Source organism: Sciurus vulgaris (assembly GCF_902686455.1).
Source record: "Sciurus vulgaris genome assembly, chromosome: 15".
NCBI lineage: Eukaryota > Metazoa > Chordata > Mammalia > Rodentia > Sciuridae > Sciurus > Sciurus vulgaris.
The window spans coordinates 53,419,696-53,442,220 of NC_136476.1; the positions used below are offsets into that span (position 1 = coordinate 53,419,696).

Consider the following 22,525-nt stretch of genomic DNA (forward strand, 5'->3'; position numbering starts at 1 on the left):
TGCCACTGTAGTGTGCAGAAAGTAGAATTTCCCCCAGAGAGCTTTCAGCTTTTTGTCATCAGAAATATCAGTGTACCTGAGCCAGCCTGGCCTGGACTTACCCACCCAACAGAGTGAAGAATGATAGTCTGATTAGTATAGGAAAATGGCACTTATCTCACTGCTTCAGCTTCTCTCTGCCAAATACTCCTGCCAAGAGCTACACAAGTAAGTTGGTATCTCATTGAGGAATTCTGGAGCTGAGCTTGTTGGCAGCAGTGTGAAGATGTGTTAGAGGCCAGGGAGTAACCAGTAAAACACAACTCCTACACACTCAGTAGTTAGGAAAAGAGAGGTGTTTAGGCTGCCACTAGGGGGCTTTAGTGCTGTGAGCTGGCTGGAAAACAGTGACGTTACCTCCTACTTGCTTTCTTTCCCGTATCAGATAGAATTAAATTCAACTGCAAATAACAGCATACATAAAAGTAAAAGAAAGCTCAGACACAGATATTCCAGGACTATTCGGGTGGTTCCATCATCAAGAATTCAGGCTCTTTTTATCTTTCTATACTAACCTTAGTACTTGACTTCAGTCATTAAGGTTATTTCATATACTTTATTATCACAACATGGCTATTGGAGTCCTGGCCACCACATTCTAGTTCCGAATGTGAAAGGGAAGAGGGAGAACAAACAACTCATTGACCACCCTTAGTTGTATGGAAAACAGGGAAAGATTATCTTCTTTAGCTACAGGCCTATTGCTACCCTAAGTAAAATTGGAGATTCGTTAGTAAAGAGGGAGAGAAGAATGGATGCTGAAATTGTAGTTGGCAGTAATTGTCACATTCTGTTAAGACCTACAAACTGTGTCCCTTAACCTTTATGACCAGTATAGCCAAGGGAAGAAAAGCATTAAACAAAATGTAGGCCTCTGTTAATTTGAGCAGATCATTTCTTCAAGCCTGATTCCTTATGTATATAGAATAGAATGATTGGACTGGATGAGATGAATTCCAAGAGCTGTTCTACCTCTATTAGTCTTGGAGTATGATCTGATCTAAAATTAAGTAAGCAAAACTAATGTATTCATAATCCTAGACTCTATTACAGCAGCAGTCCAATAGGAAACTATTTCAGTGGGAGAAAAAGAAATGCTTTTATTTAAATTTCAGACATCATACACAGTTTATCTTTTGTGAGACTCTTCCTTGCTGATTATTTCAGAAGTTAAATATAATCATGGTTCATATTATCATAGTAGATGGCCATTTATGATAAAACATGCTAAATTATTCCTCTTAAACACTTCAAGAGGCTGAGGCTGGAGGATCACAAGTTTGAAGTCAGTCTGGACCCTGTCTCAAACTAAAAATTAAAAAGAGCTGGGGATGTAGCTTAGTGGTAAAGTTCCTCTGGGTTCAATCATTAGTACCAAAATAAATAAACCTTAGCACCTATTTGACCACCTTATATAAAACTGTGCTCGTCACTTTGTAGTCCCTAATATTACTTACTACTTATAATTTTCTGAGTTTATCTTTTATTTATACACACAATATTATTGTCTGGCTGGGGATGTAACTGGGGTAGAGTGCTTACCTAGCACAAATTGTATCCCAAGTACCACAAAAATAAATAAATAAAGTATATTTTTTTCTACCAGATAAAAACTGTATGTCAGAGATTTGTCTATTTGTTCATCACTGTATCTTTAGTGCCCAGAATCTTGCCTAGTATGTTGTAGGTACCCAATAAACAAACACATAAGTGAATATGTTATCTTTATGCTATATTCATAAATGATGAGAAAATCTATCTTCATAGCTTATTAGAATCAGGCCTTGCTTTATGTTCATGAGCTCTTCATTTATCTTAGCCATAATTAATTGAGATAATTTAAATTTACAGACTTCTGTTATTCTTTCAGGTTGGTTAAACTGATCTGTTTTGGGGGCTTTGGGGTGTGTTTTTCAGGGCCAAGTACTTTAGGTAACATTGTAGAAGAAGTGACTCATCCCTGTAACCCAAATCCTTGTCCAGCCAATGAGCTCTGTGAAGTGAACAGAAAAGGGTGTGCATCTGGAGATCCCTGCCTTCCTTACTCTTGTGTTCAAGGTAAGAGGTAGGTAGGTGTGGATGTGGGATGAGCATGGATAGGTACTCTAGTGTTTCTCTGGAGGTTTTCTGGTATTTATAGGGGTTGTCTTTGGAGTAAGGTTACAAGGGACACTTTATTTTCTACATTATGTTTTTCTATAATGTTTAGTTTTCCCAGTAAACATGTATTTTCTGTGTAAGCAAAAAAAAGGCAACACATGTAAACTTTTGGTTATCATTTATATAGTATCAATTGAAAACCTCAGTCGCATAATGAGTTATAAGGTTCTTGACTACAACAGAGAAAAGAAGTTTGGGCTACCTCTTTGTACTTTCTCTTCCATGTTGTAATGTTTGACAAATGTACTCTACATTGTTTTTGTTTGTTTCTTTCTTTCCTTTAGTTTGTGGAAAAATATCATATTCCATAGGATGTAATAATTATTATCATAAAGATTAACCTTATCAGGAGACTGAGGCAGAAGGATTGCAGGTTTGAGGCCAGCCTCAGCAATTTAGTGAGACCCTGTCTCAAAATAAAAAGGACTAGGGATCTAGCTCATAGGTAAAACACTACTGGGTTAAATCTACTCAGTACAAAAAAAAAAAAAGAAAAGAAAAAAAGATTAAAGATTAACCTTGTGTTGAAATGCATATGATTTTATGACTGAATATTTTTATTTCAGAAAATGTCATTTTTTGTCCTTGATTCTATTTATGTAGTGAATTTTTTAAATATGGTTATTAATGGACACAGTATCTTTATTTTTATGTGGTGCTGAGAATCGAACCCAGTGCCTCACATGCCTCACAGGCCCAACCCCAATGTCGTGAATTTTATTGATTTGCATATGTTAAATCATCTTTGCAACCCTGTGATAATAACAACTTGGTAATAATGTACAATCTTCTTAACATGTTATTGAATAAAATTTGCTAATATTTTATTTAAGGGTTTTTGCATCCAAGTTCATTAGGAATATTGGTCTATAGTTTTATTTCCTTGATGTAGCCTTATCTGGTTTTGATATAAGGGTGATACTGGCTTCATAGAATGAATTTAGAAGTGTTCCATTCCTTTCTATTACATGGAATAATTTGAGAAGGATTGACAGTAGTTCTTTAAAGGTCTGATGGCATTCAGCTAAGAATCCATCTGGTCCTGGGATTTTCTTTGCTGAAAGACTTTATTTCTGCTTTTATCTCATTGCTGGTTATTGGTCTATTTAGGTTTTCTATGTCCTCTTCATTTAATATTAACAAGTCATATGTCTAGAAATGTATCCATTTCTTTTAGGTTTTGCAGTTTATTGGAGTATAAGTTTTCAAAATAGTCCCTAATGGTCCTCTGGATTTCTGTGATATCTGTGGTGATTCTTCCTTTTTTATCTCCAGTTTTATCAATTTGGGTCTTATCTTTTCTTTTGGTTAGTTTTGCTAAGGGTTTTTCAATCCTGTTTATCATTTTATAAAATCAACTCTTTGTTTCATTGATCCTTTGTATTATTTTTTAAGTCTCTATTTCATTGATTTTGTCTCTGATTTTAATTATTTCCTTCCTTCTACTGGTTTGTTTTGGTTTTGGTTTTGGTTTTGGTACTGGGGATTGAACTCAGGGGTACTTGACCACTGAGCCACATTCCCAGTCTTATTTTGTATTTTATATAGAGATAGGGTCTCACTGAGTTGCTTAGCACCTCACTGTTTCTGAGGCTGGCTTTGAACTCATGATCCTCCTGCCTCAGCTGCTGGGATTACAGGTGTGCACAACCGTGCCCAGTTCTCCTCCTACTGGTTTTAGGATTGATTTGTTCTTGGTTTTCAAGGACCTTGAGATGTACCATTAGGTTATTTTATTTCTTTCTGATTGTCTTAAATAGGCACTCATAGCTATAAACTTTCCTCATAGAACTACCTTCATAGTGTACCAATGGTTCTGGTATGTTCTAACACTATTTTCATTTGATTCTAAGAATTTTTAAATTTTTCTCATGATTTTGCCTATTACCTATTCATCATTTGAAAGTATTGTTTGTGCTGGGATTGTAGCTCAGTGGTAGACCCTTGCCTGGCATGTGTGAAGCACTGGGTTCAATCCTCAGCACCACATAAAAATTAATAAATAAAAAAATAAAGATATTGTATCCATCAACAACTAAAAGTAGTTTTTAAAAAGAAAGTGTTTTGTTAAATCTATATTTATTTATATATTTCTTTGGGGTATTTTGATGTTGATTTCTAATTTTATTCCATTGTGATCAGGTAAGATGCAAGAAATTATATCATTTTAAAAATTTGTTAAGAGTTGTTTTATGGCCTAAAATATCTGTTTTGAAGAGAGGGTTCCAATGAGCCACTGAGAAGAAAATGTATTTGGCTGCTGTTGGGTGAAATAATCTATAGATGTCTGTTAAGTCTGTTTGATTTATAATATTTTTTAGGTCTGTAGAGTCTGAGTTGATATCTACCAATAGGATAACCTACCTATTGGTGAGAGAGGTGTGTTGAAATCACTCAGTATTATTATACTGGGTTCCATCTGAGTCTTTAATTCGAGTAGTTTTGGTTTTATATAATTAGGTGTACCAACATTTGGGGTGTAAGTATTTATTATTGTCATATCTTCTTGTTGGATTGTTTCTATTTACCAGTATAAAGTGAACTTCTCTGTCTCTTCTTTTAATTTTGACATGAAGTTTGCTTTGCCAGATTGAGAGTAACACTCTTGCTTGTTCGGGGGCTCTAATTTCGTAGTATATCAGTTTCCATTCTTTCATTTTTCAGCTTGTGGCTGTCTCTGTAAGGTGAGTCTTTTGCAAACAACATATAGTTGGATCTTTTTTTTTTTTTATCCATCTGCCAGCCTGTGTTTTTAAATTGGAGAGTTGAGACCACTTGTTATAGAGAGATATTTATTGATTCCTGCCATTTTGATTTATTTCTGTTGTTTAATTTGGTCCTGTTTCTCATTTGCTTAGCTACTCTTCAGTGAGATATGTCCATGTGTAAACTCTGGAGTTTTTGATTTATTCTATATGTAGTATTTCTTTAAGTATTTTCTGTAGTGCCCACTTCATAATCATGAATTCTTTTACTTTCTGCTTATATTGAAATGTTTTTACTTTTCTTCAATTCTGAAGGATAGCTTTACTGGCTGTAGCATCTTGGTTGACAGCTATTTTCTTTCAGAGCTTGTAGCACATCATTCAAGCCCTCCTGGATGTTAAAAGTTTGGGCTGAGAAATCTTAAGTAATTGTCATTGGCTTATCTCTAAATGTGACTTGATGTTTTTCTTTTGAGGCTTTTAAATTTCTGTCATTGTTCTGTATGTTAAGTATTTTAATCATGGTGTTTTGTGGCAAAGTTCTTTTTTGATCTTGTCTATTTGGGGTTCTGAATGCCTTATATATCTGGATGTCCATCTCATTCTCAAGGTTTGGAATATTTTCTGTAATTATTTCCCTGAAGAGGTTATCCATTCCATTAGCCTTCATCTCACAAGCTTCTTCAATTCCAATAATTCTTAACTTTGTCACTTAATGTCCCAGAGTTCTTATATACTCTGGTCACGGTTACTTCCTTTTTCTTTTTCTTTTTTTTTTTTTTTTTTTTTTTTTTTTTTTTTTTTTTTTTCCAGAACATTCTCTCTTCTAAAATATCTCCAGATTTTATCTTACATTATCCTTCTATGTATTTGGTTACACTCATCTCTTTCTATCTCCCATTCATTGGAGATTCTGTTAACGAACTGTCAAGGGTCTGAGATTTTGCTCTCCTTGAAAGCTGACAAGTTAACCTTCCACAGTTTCGTGAATCCTGGCACAAGACAGAAGACTTTATTATTGTTTTTTTCTTTTTCTAAGACTATTATTAATAGCAAAAACATGGTTAAAAAAAATCAGTAAAATAACAGCATTTGCTTTCACTGGTTCCTCAGTTTGAAGAGTGTCTTGAAGACAGCCAGGTAAGACATGCATACACAGTAGATCAAATTATATACAGGTAAGGAACCCCAAGTTTAGGAATCTGGAATCTTAATATAAGGGCACAAAACATGTTTGCCATTGTTTGGCAGGAAAATATTGTCTTTTTCTTCCAAGGGAGAAGGTGAATGTTTTTCTCTGTAGGAAGATAGTCTCCATTTTCTAAAGGTGTTTGTTATATAGCATGCTTTAAAAGATAGTCCAGAACAAAGACAGTATGCTTCTGCTCACAATATCTGCAGAAACATGAAATTCACAGAGAATTATCTCCTAACAGATTTTATTTCTAGTTCACTGATAGTTTACTCCAAGACTATTAATAATTCTTGGTGATTTCAGTGTTTATGTGTGTAATTTTTTCCATGGGCTGGTGTATTGAAACCTGGTACTCTTCCTCTGAAGAATTTTGCCTTCTAAATCATCTTACTAATAATTTCTAGACCTTATTTTTATCTAGACTTCAGCTAAACCATAATTTAATTTTAGTTTCTTCCCTCTGTCAACACCTCTTATCTTTTTATATCACTTCCTTTAACAAGCCTTTGGGCCTATTAGGTCCCTTTATTTTTAAAATTGATCATTTTTTACTCCGTGATCCTGATTTTCTAACTTTCCTTCCTCAGAGTAAATTCCAATCTGTCATGATAATCTTAGCCTTCTATACACTTAACTCCTTGCCTACACTCATACATTTGCAAATATCTAGAGGAAGAGAAACATAACCATACTTCCTGGTCTCACTTTTAATTCATTATCCCTAATCTCAGTGAGCCCTTAGTGCTACCCAGTAATCAGATTTCATTTACTCTCTCATACTTCTAGATGACTTCTGATACATTCTGCTTTCTGCTCATATCTGCAGCACTTCTTCCTTGCTTCTTAGATCACAGATAAAATTGACTCAATCAGAAGAAAACTTCTGCAGGCTTCGACTTCCTTTTTCTTTAATACTGTCTGAATGTCCAAGGCCAGCCACTTGGTCTTCCATCTCTGAGATTCTGTCTTCAACATAGTCTACTCTATTAGAGAGACTTTCACTTTCAACTGAACATTTTATTGTGTCTTTCATTTACAAGATTTTCAGTATCTTAATCTCCTTTTAAATTTCTCATTCATACTCTTTACTGACTCCTTAATTCATTTAATTGTTTTTCTGTATTCTCTTGGAATTCATTGATAATTTTTATACTTTTTTGAAAATTTTAGAATTTTTGAATCTTAATGTGGTATTTCATCCACTTCAATATCTTTGGAGTCTATTGCTAGTGAGTCATGAACTTTAGGAGGTGTTGTGTTACTTCACATTTTTTGTATTTCTGTGTTGGTTTTTATGCATCATTTGGAGTGGATTTCTCTACCACTCTTATGCGTGAGTCTTTTTAGGGCACAGCATTCTCTTGCCAAGATGTCCTAGAGTAATCTAGATTGAGACTCCTAGGTGATATCCACAGTCTTTGTGTTCATTCTCTCAGTTTTTACTGTAGGAGTGGATGTCATAAGTGGGGCTTGAGCCCCCAGACCTCAGCCATTCTACTCAGGGTCTGATCATTATTTTGGGGGTTTTGTCTCTTCTATTCTTTGTATTAAAGTATAGCTGAAGTTTGAGTATGATTCATTTGTGTAGAGCAGTGTGCACGGTCTCTTGGCTGGGTTTAGCTCAGCAAAGTGATCTCTAACCTTTGAACTTGCAGTGCCCCCACTGATTCCCAGCACCTTACAGAAAAGGGAGAAACAAAAAATAGCAACAACTCACTGAAAAGCAGTACTCCTGCTGTTTGAACCCTGAGCCCTGGAGCAACTGGAAATGCAGCATTCCTCTAATCCATCATCTTGAAGCTCCCTTGCCATCTGTTCTGAAGTTTCAGAGGTTTAGTTCATAGTTGGCTGACTCCATAGATCTGTGCTCAAGGTGAGGCAAAACATCATGGCAGAAGAGTATGGTGGAGGAAAACAGCCCAAGATATGGAAACCACGAAGTAGAGAGGGTACAGTTTCTTAATGAAGTGAAAGTTCTGTTACATAATCTTTTCTTTTCTTTTTTTTTCCAGTGCTGGAGAACCCCACACTTGGTGGAGACACGCACACTGTATCCCTCAGTTACATCCCCAGGCCTACATAATCTTTAATAGCTACACAGAACCTTTAAGATTCCTGCCAAGTGTATCTAATGTCATAAATGTCATAAAGCAACATAATAGAACATTACCTTTAGCTTTTTTTTTTTTTTTTTTGGTACAGGTTGCAAATTGGGAGAAGCTTCTGATTTTATTGTCCGTCAAGGGACACTAATCCAGGTGCCATCATCTGCAGGGGAGGTTGGTTGTTATAAAATCTGTTCATGTGGACAGAGTGGACTCTTAGAAAACTGTATGGAGATGCATTGTATTGACCTGCAGAAGTCTTGTATTGTTGGAGGAAAAAGAAAAAGTGAGTCTTGAATGATATTTGTTGTTTTTGGGGTTTTTTTTTTGTTTTTTGGTACTGGGATTGAACCCAGGGGTGTTTAACTACTGAGCTATGTCCCCAGTCCTTTTTAAATATTTTATTAGAAACAGGGTCTCACAGAGTTGCTAAGTGTCTCACTAAGTTGCTGAGACTGACTTTGAACTTGTGATCCTCCTGCCTCAACCTCCCAAGCCTCTGGAATTACAGGTGTGCGCCACTCTGCCCAAAAGATATTTGTTGTTTCTAATATGAGATTAGTTATCTTTAAATATAATTTTTAGATTTAGTTTATCTTTGTAGGAAGAATGTTGAATGGATTCTCACCAGAGTCAGGTCTACACATCTGATACTCCAGGGCAGTATTTTTTAAAATAATATGGAGCTCTATCACTTCTAAGGAAGCCTCTTAGAAGGCCCTTCAGGAAAGGGCTAATGTAACTGAATGGCAGAGTACTTGCCTAGTGAGCATGAGGTCCTGGGTTCAATCCCCAGCACCATGCGTGCACGTGCACACACGCACACACACACACACACGCACACAGAGCTGATGGCTAATAATAATTAATACTTAAGTGAATTATAATCATGTTACAAGCTTGATTAATCATGTTAAAAGCTTGATGCTAAGTCTCTTTTTTTATTTTTTGGTACCAGGGATTGAATCCAGGGGTGCTTAACCACTTAGCCACATCCCAGCCCCTTTTAATATTTTATTTAGAGACAGGGTCTTGCCAAATTGCTTAGGGCCTTGCTATATTGCTGAGGCTGTCTTTGAACTCATGATCCTCCTGCCTCAGCCTCCTGTGCCTCTGGGATACAGGCATGCACCATTGTACCTGGCTGATGCTAAGTCTTAATGCTAAGTCTTGCCCTACACTATCTGACTTAATTCTCCTGTGGTATTATTTTTGTTATCACTACATTATAGATAAGGAAAACAATGCTCAAAGACTCTGAGTTAGTAAGTGAACAAAGCAGAATTCAACTTCAGGCTTATTTGACTACAAAGGAATTGCCCCTCACAGGCCAGGACACAGGTACCCTCCCTCCTCTTCCTTATCTATTCCCCCACTTCATCCCCACTTCACCATAAGTAACATTCTCATTTTGACATCATGGAAAGCAAATGGGGAAGCAACATCAATGTTGATTAGGGATTTAAAATAAAACACATTACAGTGTGTTTTATTGCCAGGCATAGTGGCACATGCCTGTCACCCCAGCTACTTGGGAGGCTGAGACAGAAGGATTGCAAGTTCAGGCCAGCCTCAGCAACTTATCAAGACCTCATCTCTAAAATAATAAATAAAAAAGGACTGGGAATATGGCTCAGTGGTTAAACGCCCCTGGGTTAAACCCAGTACCAAATAACCAAGCAAAAAAAATGCCACCTTTTGATCACCTTCCCTAAAAATCTTAGCATCTTATTTTCCTACTGCTTCCTTAATTACCTTTTACTTATAGCCTTAACAACTGTTTCATGTCAATATATGACTTGAAAAACCATAGAAAAATGGTCAGAGGGTGTAGCTCAGTGGTAGAGTGCTTACCTATTGTGCTCAACACCCTGGGTTTAATCCATAGTACTGCAAAAAAATAAAAATATTAAAAAATGCCATTTTTGAAAATACGTTCCCTTCCTACCTGCTCGCTTTGCTATCCCACCCCTACTCCTATCCTTCAGAGTAGTTCAGCTTTTATATGCTTTTTGGTTTACTCTTCTGTGTGAAATATTATTGGAAAGAAGAATGCTCTTGGCTAAAAAGAGCTTAAAAATTTCTATTCTGGAACAAGTCAGGTATTTGCTTTTTAGTCCATATTCTACGTGACCAAAATATGAAGGTAGGTACCTTGTATCACAAGAAGTATCTGGAGACAAGTTTATTCCTTCTGTAAACATTCATTGATTAAATACCTGTTCTGTACGAAAAAACATACTAGTGCCATGTGGAGCTAAAACTGGTCTCAGGGGAGAGATCATGCTTTATTTTACATGGTAAGATGGAAGGGAATTTGAGTAACAGAAAGTTGCATTGCTCTTCCAGGAGTTAATCAGTCCTTTCAGGGCATCAGGAGGGTCTTCAATCTAAAGACAGCATCAGGTCTGACTTTGGAGAGATGAATGAAGTTCCAAAGCAGAAGAGCAATGAGGCAGAGGGGCAGCCAAAAACATTCTCAGAAAATAGGGAGGAGCCAGGTGGGATGAGTACATTGGGGCTTGAAGGAATATGGTAGAAGATAAACATGAAAATACAAACATCTCAGATTTAAGTCCCTAGTTTTTATATTTGGAAATCAACTTTCAAGAATTCCCATTTGAAATTTTTGAACATTAAAATTTTAATTATGCCCTAGTTCTTAACATGTAATATAGTTTGATGTTTTCATTCTCTTTCAGGTCATGGAACTACCTTTAGTATTGACTGCAATGTCTGTTCTTGTTTTGCTGGTAATTTGGTGTGTTCCACCCGCCTTTGCCTCAGTGAGCACAGTTCAGAAGATGACCGTCGCACCTTCACAGGTAACTGGGCACCTAGATGGCATGTTCAGGAAACCATCATTGCTTTACTGCTTTACACCCATTTTCAAGGCAGCCAAGTCAATGACTCTTTTTTTTTTTTTTTTTTTTGCAGTACTGGAGATCAAACTCAGGGCCTTGTGCTTGTGAGGCAAGCACTCTACCAGCTGAGCTTTCTCCCCAGCCCACCAATGACTCTTTAGTTAGCAGATTCTAAAGGAATTTTGTTGACCCCAAATATTACATTTCTTATGACTCTGTTACCCAATCCAAACATGACTCAGAGAGAGACATTCATAACAATTTGCCTCAAAATTACAATAATTTCCATAGTTACCTTCTTGTTTTTCCTCCTTCCTAAAGAGATGAATGGAAGGAACCTACAGGCAAAGCTGGCAGCCCTCTCTGTCTTATTTTTTTGAAATTACCCTTTAACATTCAAGAAATCCCCCAAGCCAGACTTTAAGTAAACATCCTAATTCCAAATTTTATATGCTAGATCAGGAGAAACATACTTTACTTTCCTACCTGTACTTTTTCAGAGCCTTGCTGCCTTTAAAACCCTGTCAGCAATTGCAGGGAAGTTTTGGTTTTTTTGTTTTGTTTTGTTCCTGATTTAATTTACAATTCTGTTTTAACATGAGACCTCCACATGATTGTTAATGGCTTGCCTTCACAAGGACAGATGAGGGGAAGGGGGAAAAAAACACATATTTTTGAGACTGTTTCCTTCCTTCAGGTCTGCCCTGTAACTGTGCAGATCAGTTTGTCCCTGTGTGTGGGCAGAATGGACGCACTTATCCCAGTGCCTGCATTGCTCGCTGTGTGGGTCTCCAGGACCATCAGTTTGAGTTTGGATCGTGCATCTCAAAGAATCCATGTAATTCTAACCCCTGCCCAAAAAACCAAAGGTAAGTCAAATGACATTTTTTTTTTTCAACCAAAGACCAGCACTTACAATGCATCTACCAAGTACCAGACGCTGAAATACAAAAAGTGAATTAAGAAGAGATCTCTGACTCAGAACTTGGAGTGTGGAAGCAAAGAGAGTAAAGCTAGTTGGCAATGTGATTAGAGCCCAGAAGTGGAAAGTTAATGCACCTGGGAGGAAAGGGCCTGGGAAAGCCTCTGGAGTATGTGCTGCTCAGCCAAATCTGGGAAAGTGAACAGAAAAATGCAGGCTAGTTTACAGGAGAGGAAAGCTGGTGTGGGTGAAGGCAGATAGCAACAGGAGCAGAAGTTGTAGCTATTGGAGACCAGGAGGTAGTGCGGTGTCTGCTGGGAGCTTTAGCAGTTCCATGACTGATGCAGAAAGAGTAAAGTGAGGAAAGTAGCTGAGGAGACAAGAGAAATTGGTATACCTTTGTTGCCAGCTGTTTATGCCTGATCATCAAGGGAAACTTTCTTCTATTTACATGCCTCCTTTTAGGGTTTGGACATATAAATCTCAGTAACTTAAGTATTATTTGAAATTATTTGGTTTGGGGCTCCCTTCTCTACAGTCTCTTCACTGAGCCCAGAGGACAGTTAACCTGGCCTTGATTGATTTCTCCATGTGGTGGCCACCAGGGCAAGTGTTTGGCTCACTTGTAAATTGCTTCCTTCTGAGACCTGAATAGCCCACATACTGTACCACGTCCTTTTCTCATGAAAGATTTTGTGAAAAATAAGCAATTTTTTTTTTTTAGCCTAGAAACCTGGTGTAGTATGGAAAGAGGGAGGATTTTTACATGCATTAAATGAAATGTCAAAGAATTGGTCATCCATCTGCCAAAGTTTTTATAGTGAAAACAAAACCAAGAAAATTTCTATTGAAAGAAGATGGGATGAAAAAATAAGCCAAAGGGATATTTGTTGTGTTGGAAAGTAGAATGAAGGGTTGTTTGGTTGTGTGTTTGTTTTTCTCTGCTGGCTAAACATTTGGAATAAGATTGTCCTGCTTTTATAATAAAACAATAAAAAAGAAAATCTTAAAGTAGAAAGGCCTTGCTGGGTATAATTTTAAAAAATAATACAAAAGGCTGAAAAATTCAGCTACATGAAAATCGTAATTTTCTTCATGGTAACAGACAAATGACAATCTAGAAGACTCTTACAAAGAAAGTTCTGCCGTCCTTGTAAAGAGCCCCCACAAACCAATATGAAAAATATCAACCTGATGTAAAAACAGGCAAAGATTGGTAACCTAATAGAAAATGGCCAAGGACATAAACACAGAGAAAGTTACAAGTTATTCTTAAATAATTTAAAAAATGTTTTTAGGGCAAGTAACTCTAGTTATTTCTTACAAATCCCCAAATATCAGTACTTTCACATAGTAGAAGTTCAAAGTCCATTTGTGTGTTCAGCAGGTAGCTTAATTGGTAATTCCTAGAGACTTAGGGTCCTTCCATGCCGTGACTCTGCCATTACCTACAGCCCCATAGTCCTCCTCTGTATCCTCTGCATCTGGCCAGCAGATATGAGAAGGGAAATGGTGGATGTTGCTCTTGAAGCTTTTATGAACCAGGTCTAAAGGTGACCTTATCACTACTTCCAGCCACACTCCATTATCTAGAACTCTCACTTGAACACAACCAACTTCTAGGAGACAACTGGAAAATGTAATCTAGATTTATACCCCCCCAAAATTAAATGAATTTGAAGAACATCTAGCCTGTGTATTAATGCTTCATAACCTTCCTCATATTAAGAAAAATGTAAATAATTTTAAACTACAAATGTGTACCATTTTCCTTTTATTAGGTTGGCAAAGACGAAAAGGTCGATAACAATGTATAGAAACAAGTCCTCTCACACAAGAGGGGGTTGGGAGAGGACTGCCACATCTTCTCTGGAGAGCAATTTGGCCCAATCCTGGCTTTAAATGCACATATTCTTTGGATCAGCAAATGTAAATGCTCATACTTCCATAAACTGTCTCTCAAAGAATACATAAGAAATGGGTCAGAGGGTCGCCTTGGGGAATGGAATCTAGGTGGCTGGGTCACAAGAATAAGAAGGAGACTAATTTTTCACTATGCATCATTTTGTATTTTTCAATTTCACTGTGGACTTGTATTTTTTGTTCAAAAAAATTTTAGAAAACAAAAGACTATATTCACTCATAAAGCATCTACTTAGGCACCAGCCATTATTTTTTTAAACATTAGGACAAAACAACAACCAAGATAGACCATCCCCACCCTGTTCATTTTACTTTCATTTCCTCCCCAGATCCCCAGCCTTTTCCTGTGATCCTTATTTCATTATTATTCAAGTTTCTCTTACCCACATTACCAAATTTCTCCTGATACTCTTGGTTCTCATACCTTCCCTGTTAATGGATAGTGAAGTTCCACATATTCTTTTCCATTATTCCTTTTCAAACATCTTAGCCAGGCACGGTGATGCACACCTGTAATCCCAGAAATTTAGAGGCTGAAACAGGAGGATCACACATTTGAGGGCAGCCTCAGCAATTTAGTGAGGCTCTCAACAACTTAGTGAGAACATGTTTACAAATAAAAATAAAAAGGCATAGGCACAGTGGTGCATGCCTGAAATCCCAGTGACTGGGGAGGCTGAGGCAGGAGGATTACAAGTTCAAAGTCCACCTCAGCAATTTAGCAAGCAACTCAGTGAGACCCTGTCTCAAAATAAAATATAAGAAAGGTTGGAAATGTGTTATAATGATTAAGCACTCCTGGATTCAATCTCTGGCACCAAACAATAAAAAATAAAAATAAGAAGGACTGGTGACGTATCTCAGTGGTAAGGCACCCCTGGGCTAATTCCCTAGTACCAAAAAAAATTTTTTTAACCTTAAATTTCCATAAAACCATAACTAAGTGCATTCTGATTTCAAAAGACAACCATATGTGGTGGCGATGGTGATTTCTGTAAAAAATTTCCTTTGAGATTAAAACAACACTCGCTACTATGTTCCTTTTCTTTTATTTTACTAATATTTGTGTATTTTATTATTTCAAATATCTAGTGAAAGGTAAGCATGTTCATGGATCTTTTCTTATAGAAAATTATGCATACCCCTTACATAAATTAGGAAAGCAGAAAAAGTCTAGAGAAGAATAAGCTGTCATCCTAACCCCTTTTGAGGAGTCAGGAATGAGAATGAAAAAGGCCCAGATGTGACCAGGAAGGACCAGCTTTGGTGACATTCTCTCACTGGTTGCAACTAACCAGTATCAACCACTCAGTCTTGTAGGCACAGAAACCTGACATTTTTTAGGACAGAGGGAAGCCTTTCTGTAAGATAGACTCACTTCACGTTAGCCAAGCTGACAAAGCACCTGTTATTTGTAACTGACTCTGAGGCCTCCAGCATCAGACTCCAAGCCACCTACTGGCCTCGTATCACAACACTTCTGTCCCATGCCTACATCTGTGGCTCCTGACCTTAGGGTCATCTTGTCGCTTCTCCAGCACTGCATCCTCAAGCGTCTCCCCCATGCTCATGGCTGCTCTCTCTGCCTGGCTTACTGTGTGGCCCTCCTTACCTGCCTGGCTCCATCTAGAACACCCCCTCTCTGATGTTTTCCCCATGCTCTCCACTCAGTGTCTCATTCCCATGAGAAGTTCACGTATCTTTTTCTTTTTCTTTTTCTTTTTCTTTTCTTTTTTTTTTACCTCTTTTCTTTGTTTTTGGTACCATTAGTACCCGGCATTGAACTCAGGAGTGCTTAACCACTAAGCCATATTCCCAGCCCTGTTTGGGTCTTGCTAAGTTGCTTAGAGCCTCACTAAGCTGCTGAGGCTAGCTTTGAGGCTGCCTCAGCCTCCCAAGCCACTGGGATTACAGGCGTGTGCCACAGTGCCTGACTAGTGTCGTTTTCCACTTCATAGCCTACTTTCTCTGCTTGCTTGACTCTCCCACTCTGCATGAGCTCCTTTGGGGACAGGACTGTTTTGATTTATCTCTAGCTTTCTCCTCAACTCCCTGTGCCTTGTTCAGGGCTTTTCCGGCCCCACCACGATCCCTCCCTACATCTGGCTCATGATGCTGCATTCTTGTTTTTCAGATGTGTATCCAGACCACAAGTCTGCCTGACAACTTTTGATAAATTTGGATGTAGCCAGTATGAATGTGTGCCAAGACAGCTCGCCTGTGACCAAGTCCGTGATCCTGTTTGTGACACAGACCACATGGAACACAATAATCTTTGCACTTTATACCAAGAGGAAAAAGCCTCTCTTACAGAGGCCCGTGCCAGGTACATTGTTTGACTGACAAACCAAAGTGCACTGGGTGTGGAATTAGTTTATGATATTTGACAGATGAGCCGCAGTAAGACCACCTGAGGGTCTTCTGCAAATCCCGTTGAAACTAGAAAACAGTCCTCCACTAAAAAAGGACCAGCTTGCTCTTCTAACTCTGAAAGACTGACTAGTGGTATAAGCAAATATAGAGCATGGCTTCTTGCAGCCTGCTTCTAGGAAAAGAGCTTCAAGTTTCATACCCTGGCATGGTTGACATCATTTTCACTTCCACAGTTCTGTGGGCCTCCCACTAGAAAACAGATTGGGAGGAGTGTTGAGTTGAAACAACTAACAAGAGCTTTCCCACTATTCCTCCTGTGATACTGAAAAGTTATTGAAAAAATTCACTAAGACATTTTATGTTAGCTTATCTCTCAATCTGTAAGGGCCATGGAGTCTACACCCATGTTAAATAAATAACCCCTAGGACAAGCCCTTTGAGGCTTCCTACATGCACCACTGTTTCCTTGCTGACTCCTCTCCTGGAGATTCCCATCTTGGAACCCAGCATGCCCTGTCCATTACCCAGTAACACCCAACATGAGTGCTTCTCAGTCCCTGGTCCTCATGGTTAAAAAAGTCCCTTCACTTTGTCTACTTTCTCTCAAAGCTTGTGTTCCATTTGCATCAAAAGCATCTACTCTTAATCCCCAGTCTTCTCTTCCTACTTTCCCACTCCTCTTGACTATGATTTATTTTTCTGATATATTCCTAAACCTAACTGATGGTCCAGATTTTGTCTGCCCCACTGATCTCTCCACTCTTCCTTCTTTTCTTCGTAGTGAGCATGAATGATAAAGCCTGTGCATTTGCATGAGGATTGATCTTGTTTTCTTCAAACAGATCTTCCTGGATACTGAGAAAGTCTGGGTATAGGGGAAGAGGTCACAGAGGTGGATATTTTTATCTTCAATTAGTTCATGTGGAATGAGTACACAAGTTCCAGAGAGGCTAAGAAAAACGATCTTTTCAGTACATCTTGAGGCAACCTTATTGCTTTCCAGTCCCCACTTAGCCCAACTTAAGAGCTTAAGAGAGCCCCCACAATTTATACCTGTGTCTCTTCCTGAAAATAGGGTCTCTTGGTTAGGAGAAGTGCACCATAGGTTTCCAGGCTAAATGTGATTCCTTTGCCCTCAGCCCTTCTGCAGAGCCACAGAGCCCATCTGTGGGCACAACGGTGAGACCTATAGTAGCATGTGTGCTGCCTACTCAGATTCGTGTGGCAGTCGATTACTATGGGCCCTGCCAGGCTGTTGGGGTCCTCTCAGAGTACAGTTCTGTCGCTGAGTGTGCTGCGGTGAAGTGTCCTTCGCTCTTTGCAACTGGGTGCAAACCCATCATCCCACCCGGTAGGCTGGCAACATTTGGGGTGGGCAGGGTGCAATTGAGAAAACTTTACTGATCTGCCTTGAGAGAGTGAGCCACTGAGAAGATATTTGACTATTTATTTAAATTTTTCAAAAAAAATTTATTTATGAGGAAACTCTTAGGCTGATTAGACATATCACACTGGGTTAACCTTAAAAGTTATGTTACCTTAGAGATCATCTGGTCCAGTGATTTTAAAATCATAGGCAACTTTCTCAAGTGAAATCTTATGCCAAAAATCCAAAATAATAAACAGAGTAGTATTTTGTTATAAAAATTAAGGTTACTGAGTTTAAATGCATAGTGTTTACTTATCAAGTTAGTGAACAAGGAATTATTAAGAAAGGGAGGAATAATCTAAGCAGTTTTGATGTACACAGACATTTGAAATTAAGAAATCAGAAGAGAGTTATTATCTTAGATGGACCTAGCATCTAATGTAATTGGTTTACTTGCATATAATCAGAAAGTCTTGTTTCATACAGACTGTTGTAAGCAATAAATTTTTTAAACAGGTTATAAGACCCCAAGTTGGTTGGAGAACATAGCAGTCCTCAGGAAGGATAGTTGTAACCCAGAATGAAGGGTGGTCACTTCCACCACCATTTTTTTTTTATTTTAAATTTTATTCTGAATACATGCAAAATGGTTTCTGTTACAGGTGCTTGTTGCCCATTATGTGCTGGAATGTTAAGAGTTTTATTTTGACAAAGAAAAACTGGACACTATTGCTAAGGTAAATTGCTTTAGATACAGGTACTATTGCAAACCTTTTGCTAAACCTCAAGAATCCTGGAAAAATGGAAATTATTGTGCCATTTATAGATGAAGAAACTATCCTCAAAAAAGAGACTTGCCCAGGGCTGTTCAGCTCATGATTACTGGAACAAGGCAGGTTCGTGCCCATCCTGGCTGCCTCCTGACCTGCACCCATCCCACCACACCCCATCCGTGCACATTGGTTAACCGAGCCTTTCTTAGAAAAAGGTCCCCTAATGGCACAGTGAGCATGGTCAGGGGCTGCAGGCAGGGCCTGATGCCCAAGACTGGCAGATACCAGATGTTTTTTAAGGTCACCTCCCCTCACACCAGCCACCATTCCTCCATGGGGACCTTCCAAAACCTACCACCTTCCATGGGTACTTCCGCCCTTTCTGTTTGGCGCGCCATCCCTTTTTTGCTCTCTTTTTGTGGAGATGGCTTCTAGGAATGTAGTAGCCAACACTTGCCACTACCTAGAGAATTCTTCCCATTTTGGTTATGATGTCTTTACAAGAAGGTTTTATGTTCCTGCAGGCTCTAACTCAGAACAGTCACTTTTTTAAGAAGCACTTCTGGTGAGTGTTTATCTTGGCCACAAAAACCCCATTGTAATGGACTCTGAGATTTAAGATTTTGTTCAGCAGTCCTTATAGGGCCTGATACCTGGAGGTTCCTTGGTCAAAGAGCCCTCCTCAGCTGTCAGCTAAAGCAAGTAACACAGGCAGTGTTAGGGAATTCTTATTTTCAGGTGATGGAAATGTTTTATCTTTCTAGGTAACAAACAAAAAGCCAATAACAGTTTTGGAAATACTTCAGAAATCCGCATGCATGTGTCTGTCCACAGTGTGATGTATTTGGATACTTCAGCATCGAGTCTGAGATTGTGGTCCTCTCATTCCTGTTGATCATCATCCTAAAGCTTTGCAGGTGGGGCTCAGCACATGTTGTGCAGCCATCTCATACTTCCACATTTGGTGGACTTGAGAGGGGGACACAAACCAGGATCAGGGAAGGACTGGGGGTGAGGAAATGGAGGCATTTGAGAAGTTTTTTTAAAAGGGCAGGAAGGAGAAAACAAGACTGTCTGAAGCACTGAACATTTTCCAGGTGACTGAGGCCTAGCACACATTTGATAGTGCAATGCAAAGGAAGTGGGGAGGCGGGTGTCAATGGTACCATGGCTCAGAGTGTGCAAGAGATGGTAGGAGTCCTTGAAATCATAAGTTCCAATGCACCCATTGCACCAATGGCAACTGCAGCCCAGGGAGGAAGAGGCTGGTACAGGTCATAAGTGACAAAGCCAAAATGGACTCCAGTCTCCTGAGGGATGTGCTTCCACTGTTGACAACCCATGTAGATTTGGTCTTATGGACCCTGGTTTTTCTTCCACACGATCTAGAAGCATGTGGAACCTCACTAGTGTAGGCTCAAGTTTTAGCATCGAGGTAATGAAGGCTGCAGTGATGGGAGCCACAGATTATGAACCGTCATCATTGGAATCTCATTAAGTTGAATTGTTTCATGTTTAAAGAGGAGTTAAAAGTGCATTTCCTTGACTACATGAACAATTTAAACTGATCTCAATGTGTAAAATCAGTGACAATTGTGGAAAAATGAAAACAGGCCATTAAGTAGGGCAGTGGCATTATGGATCATTTCTTTTCTGATTTCCATTCATACTCTTATATTTATGTACTAAATTAAGATTAAAATAAAATGTTGCCTGAGCCAGGCACGGTGGCACATGCCTGTAACCCCAGCAGCTTGGGAGGCTGAGGCAGGAGGATCATGAGTTCAAAGCCAGCCTCAGCAAAAAGCAAAGTGCTAAGTAACTCAGTGAGACCCTGCCTCTAAGTAAAATACAAATAGGGCTGGAGATGTGGCTCAGTGGTCGAGTGCCCCTGAGTTCAATCCCCAGTATCCCCCCCACACCAAAAAATAAAATAAATAATAAGTCAATAAAATGTTGCCTGGACTAAGAAAAGAAGAGCAGAAAGAAAGCAGACACCCTTGGAGGTCCATACTTCTTTGGGGACTATGTGGAATTTGTCTGACAACTTTTGCACAGGTTCTGTGGTTTGATATTAAAAGGATTTTATTTTCCCCTCCCAGATTGAAGCCTGCAATAAGGAAGCAGAGAAAATCGAATCCCTTATCAACTCTGACAGCCCCACTCTGGCGTCCCACGTCCCTCTTTCTGCCCTCATCATCTCCAGGTGCAGGTCTCCAGCAGCCTGCCCTCAGCTGGCATCAGGGCCAGGCCTCCCTGCCACTCCTTCATCGTCCTCCTCCTCCTCAGCCTGGGCTTTGCCTCGCACATGCTCTGGACACATCACTGACTGCCCACAAAAGGTGCAAAGGGTTCCTTGACCCAACTTTCCTACCTTGTGAAAGACATTCAGGACTGCTGGTCGGTAGTTGGATAGTGGCCAAGTAAAAGCACATGTCACCTCTTTTCCACCACACAGTATTTTTTTTTAATCTACCAATATTAGTAGGGTTTTGTATTGTTTGCGCAAATGTTAAAATACATTCTTCCAAATACTAATGAAAGAGAAAGCTCTTTCTGGTGGATCACTGCCTCATGATTTACATTTTGCTCAATAGATGGGTCCCCACTCCAAAGCAAACTCAACATCACTGGTAATAAGGTGCTCACTTTTTAGAAAGAGAACTCACTTCACTGTCAGGTTCATATCTCAGAGACTTCATTTCAGAGATCCTTTAAGTATGAAGGTTGCCATTGTGTTTGTTATTGTTTACAAATACCTACTCTAAAAGCTGGGAAGCCCAGTGAAGAACCACTGCTATTAGTATGAAATACAGAGCTTTGAAATTATCATGTAAATCATCGGGCATATTTAAGCTAATTTATAGAAATTTAATTCAGGACCTATCTATTGTTCTAAGCAAAAGCAAGCTAACCAAATGACACTCATATAATTAGGTGTTATGAGTGACAGTCTTAGTAGTCACTGATTTGTGCCCCTGACTTTTGTGAAAGAGACAAGTTACATCACATCAGAGCATCTCACATCATACAATTTTTACACTAACCAGATATATATTCTTCTATATTTATGGAATTAAACTTAGAGTTTTTAAGCATCAATCTTTAAACCAATTGCTGCTACTTATATGATTGCCAAAAAGTGAAATAATTAGTAATTCTTGTAAATAATACATGATTTTTCTATTTTATTATGAAGAAGGTGAATAGCCATATTTGTAAAATGACAATCATGTGTGTTAACCCAGTACTTCCTGTTCAGGAAGACACATTTGCTTTTTGTGATGTGCACAATGTAGATAAATATTCTGTCTGACTTCCTTTTTTGATATATAGAAGTATAAAGAGTTGTGGTTTATATATTTAAAAATGTCAAGCTGAGTATTAAAATGTTTGCATGTTGTCTCAGATTGGATACTTTGAATGTGTTTGACAGTTTGAAATAAGCTATTCAATGTAATACTTCTTGTTTGTATGCACCTGAGCTTAGGTTTTACATGAAGTATTTTTTCAGTATTATATGAACCCTTTGAAACATATAGGGACATGCTTATTATACCAAAATGTTGTTGAAAAGCGGGCACTTAAAGCTTTCAGAATATCTCAATGTGATGTAGCATGTTTGTTGCAATTGCTTATTTCTGTATAAATGTCTCCAATGCAATATATAGAAAGCCTTTCTATTTTAATAAAAATTTTATATGATTATGTGTACTTCCAAGTAATGTGACCATTCAAAATGAGACTATTGATCACCCTTGAATGAGTTATGTCTTTACTCTGGAATAAGAAGCCATGGCATGTTATCCTAATCCAGGGGCCCTGGGAGAGCAGAGCAGCTAGAACAAATGGATCCAGGCATGGCCCTAGGACAGACAGCAGCAGAGCCAGGTGCCTCAGGACAGAGACCTGAGGCCTTCTGAGACCTTGGAAGGGAGGCGGCAGTTCTACTTCCAACTTCCCTGGGCCTGATGGTTCAGCTCCAGGGCACCTCCTGACACACAGAAGACTCTGTATGGAAATGGAGGGCCACTGATAAGGACTTGAGAGGTGGTACCAATCAGCTTAGGCTAAGTCCCCCAAAACTTCAATAGCTT

At 38.7% G+C, this 22,525-nt stretch overlaps 1 protein-coding gene across 1 annotated transcript in view; it reads left to right on the top strand.

The window, feature by feature from the left end:
* The window catches only part of LOC306645606 (reversion-inducing cysteine-rich protein with Kazal motifs-like), a 78,699-nt gene extending 56,572 nt beyond the window's left edge, over positions 1–22,127 (top strand). Inside the window, 16 exon segments of the mRNA XM_079113519.1 lie at positions 1,957–2,097; positions 8,302–8,490; positions 10,907–11,029; positions 11,766–11,937; positions 16,048–16,199; positions 16,202–16,239; positions 17,426–17,503; positions 17,505–17,637; positions 18,318–18,358; positions 18,360–18,392; positions 19,193–19,235; positions 19,238–19,252; positions 19,255–19,308; positions 19,311–19,345; positions 20,531–20,627; positions 20,630–22,127. Of these exon segments, the coding sequence (XP_078969645.1) occupies positions 1,957–2,097; positions 8,302–8,490; positions 10,907–11,029; positions 11,766–11,937; positions 16,048–16,199; positions 16,202–16,239; positions 17,426–17,503; positions 17,505–17,637; positions 18,318–18,358; positions 18,360–18,392; positions 19,193–19,235; positions 19,238–19,252; positions 19,255–19,308; positions 19,311–19,345; positions 20,531–20,627; positions 20,630–20,757 (1,472 nt within the window). The 3' untranslated portion in view covers positions 20,758–22,127.
* Positions 22,128–22,525: the final 398 nt, after the last annotated feature.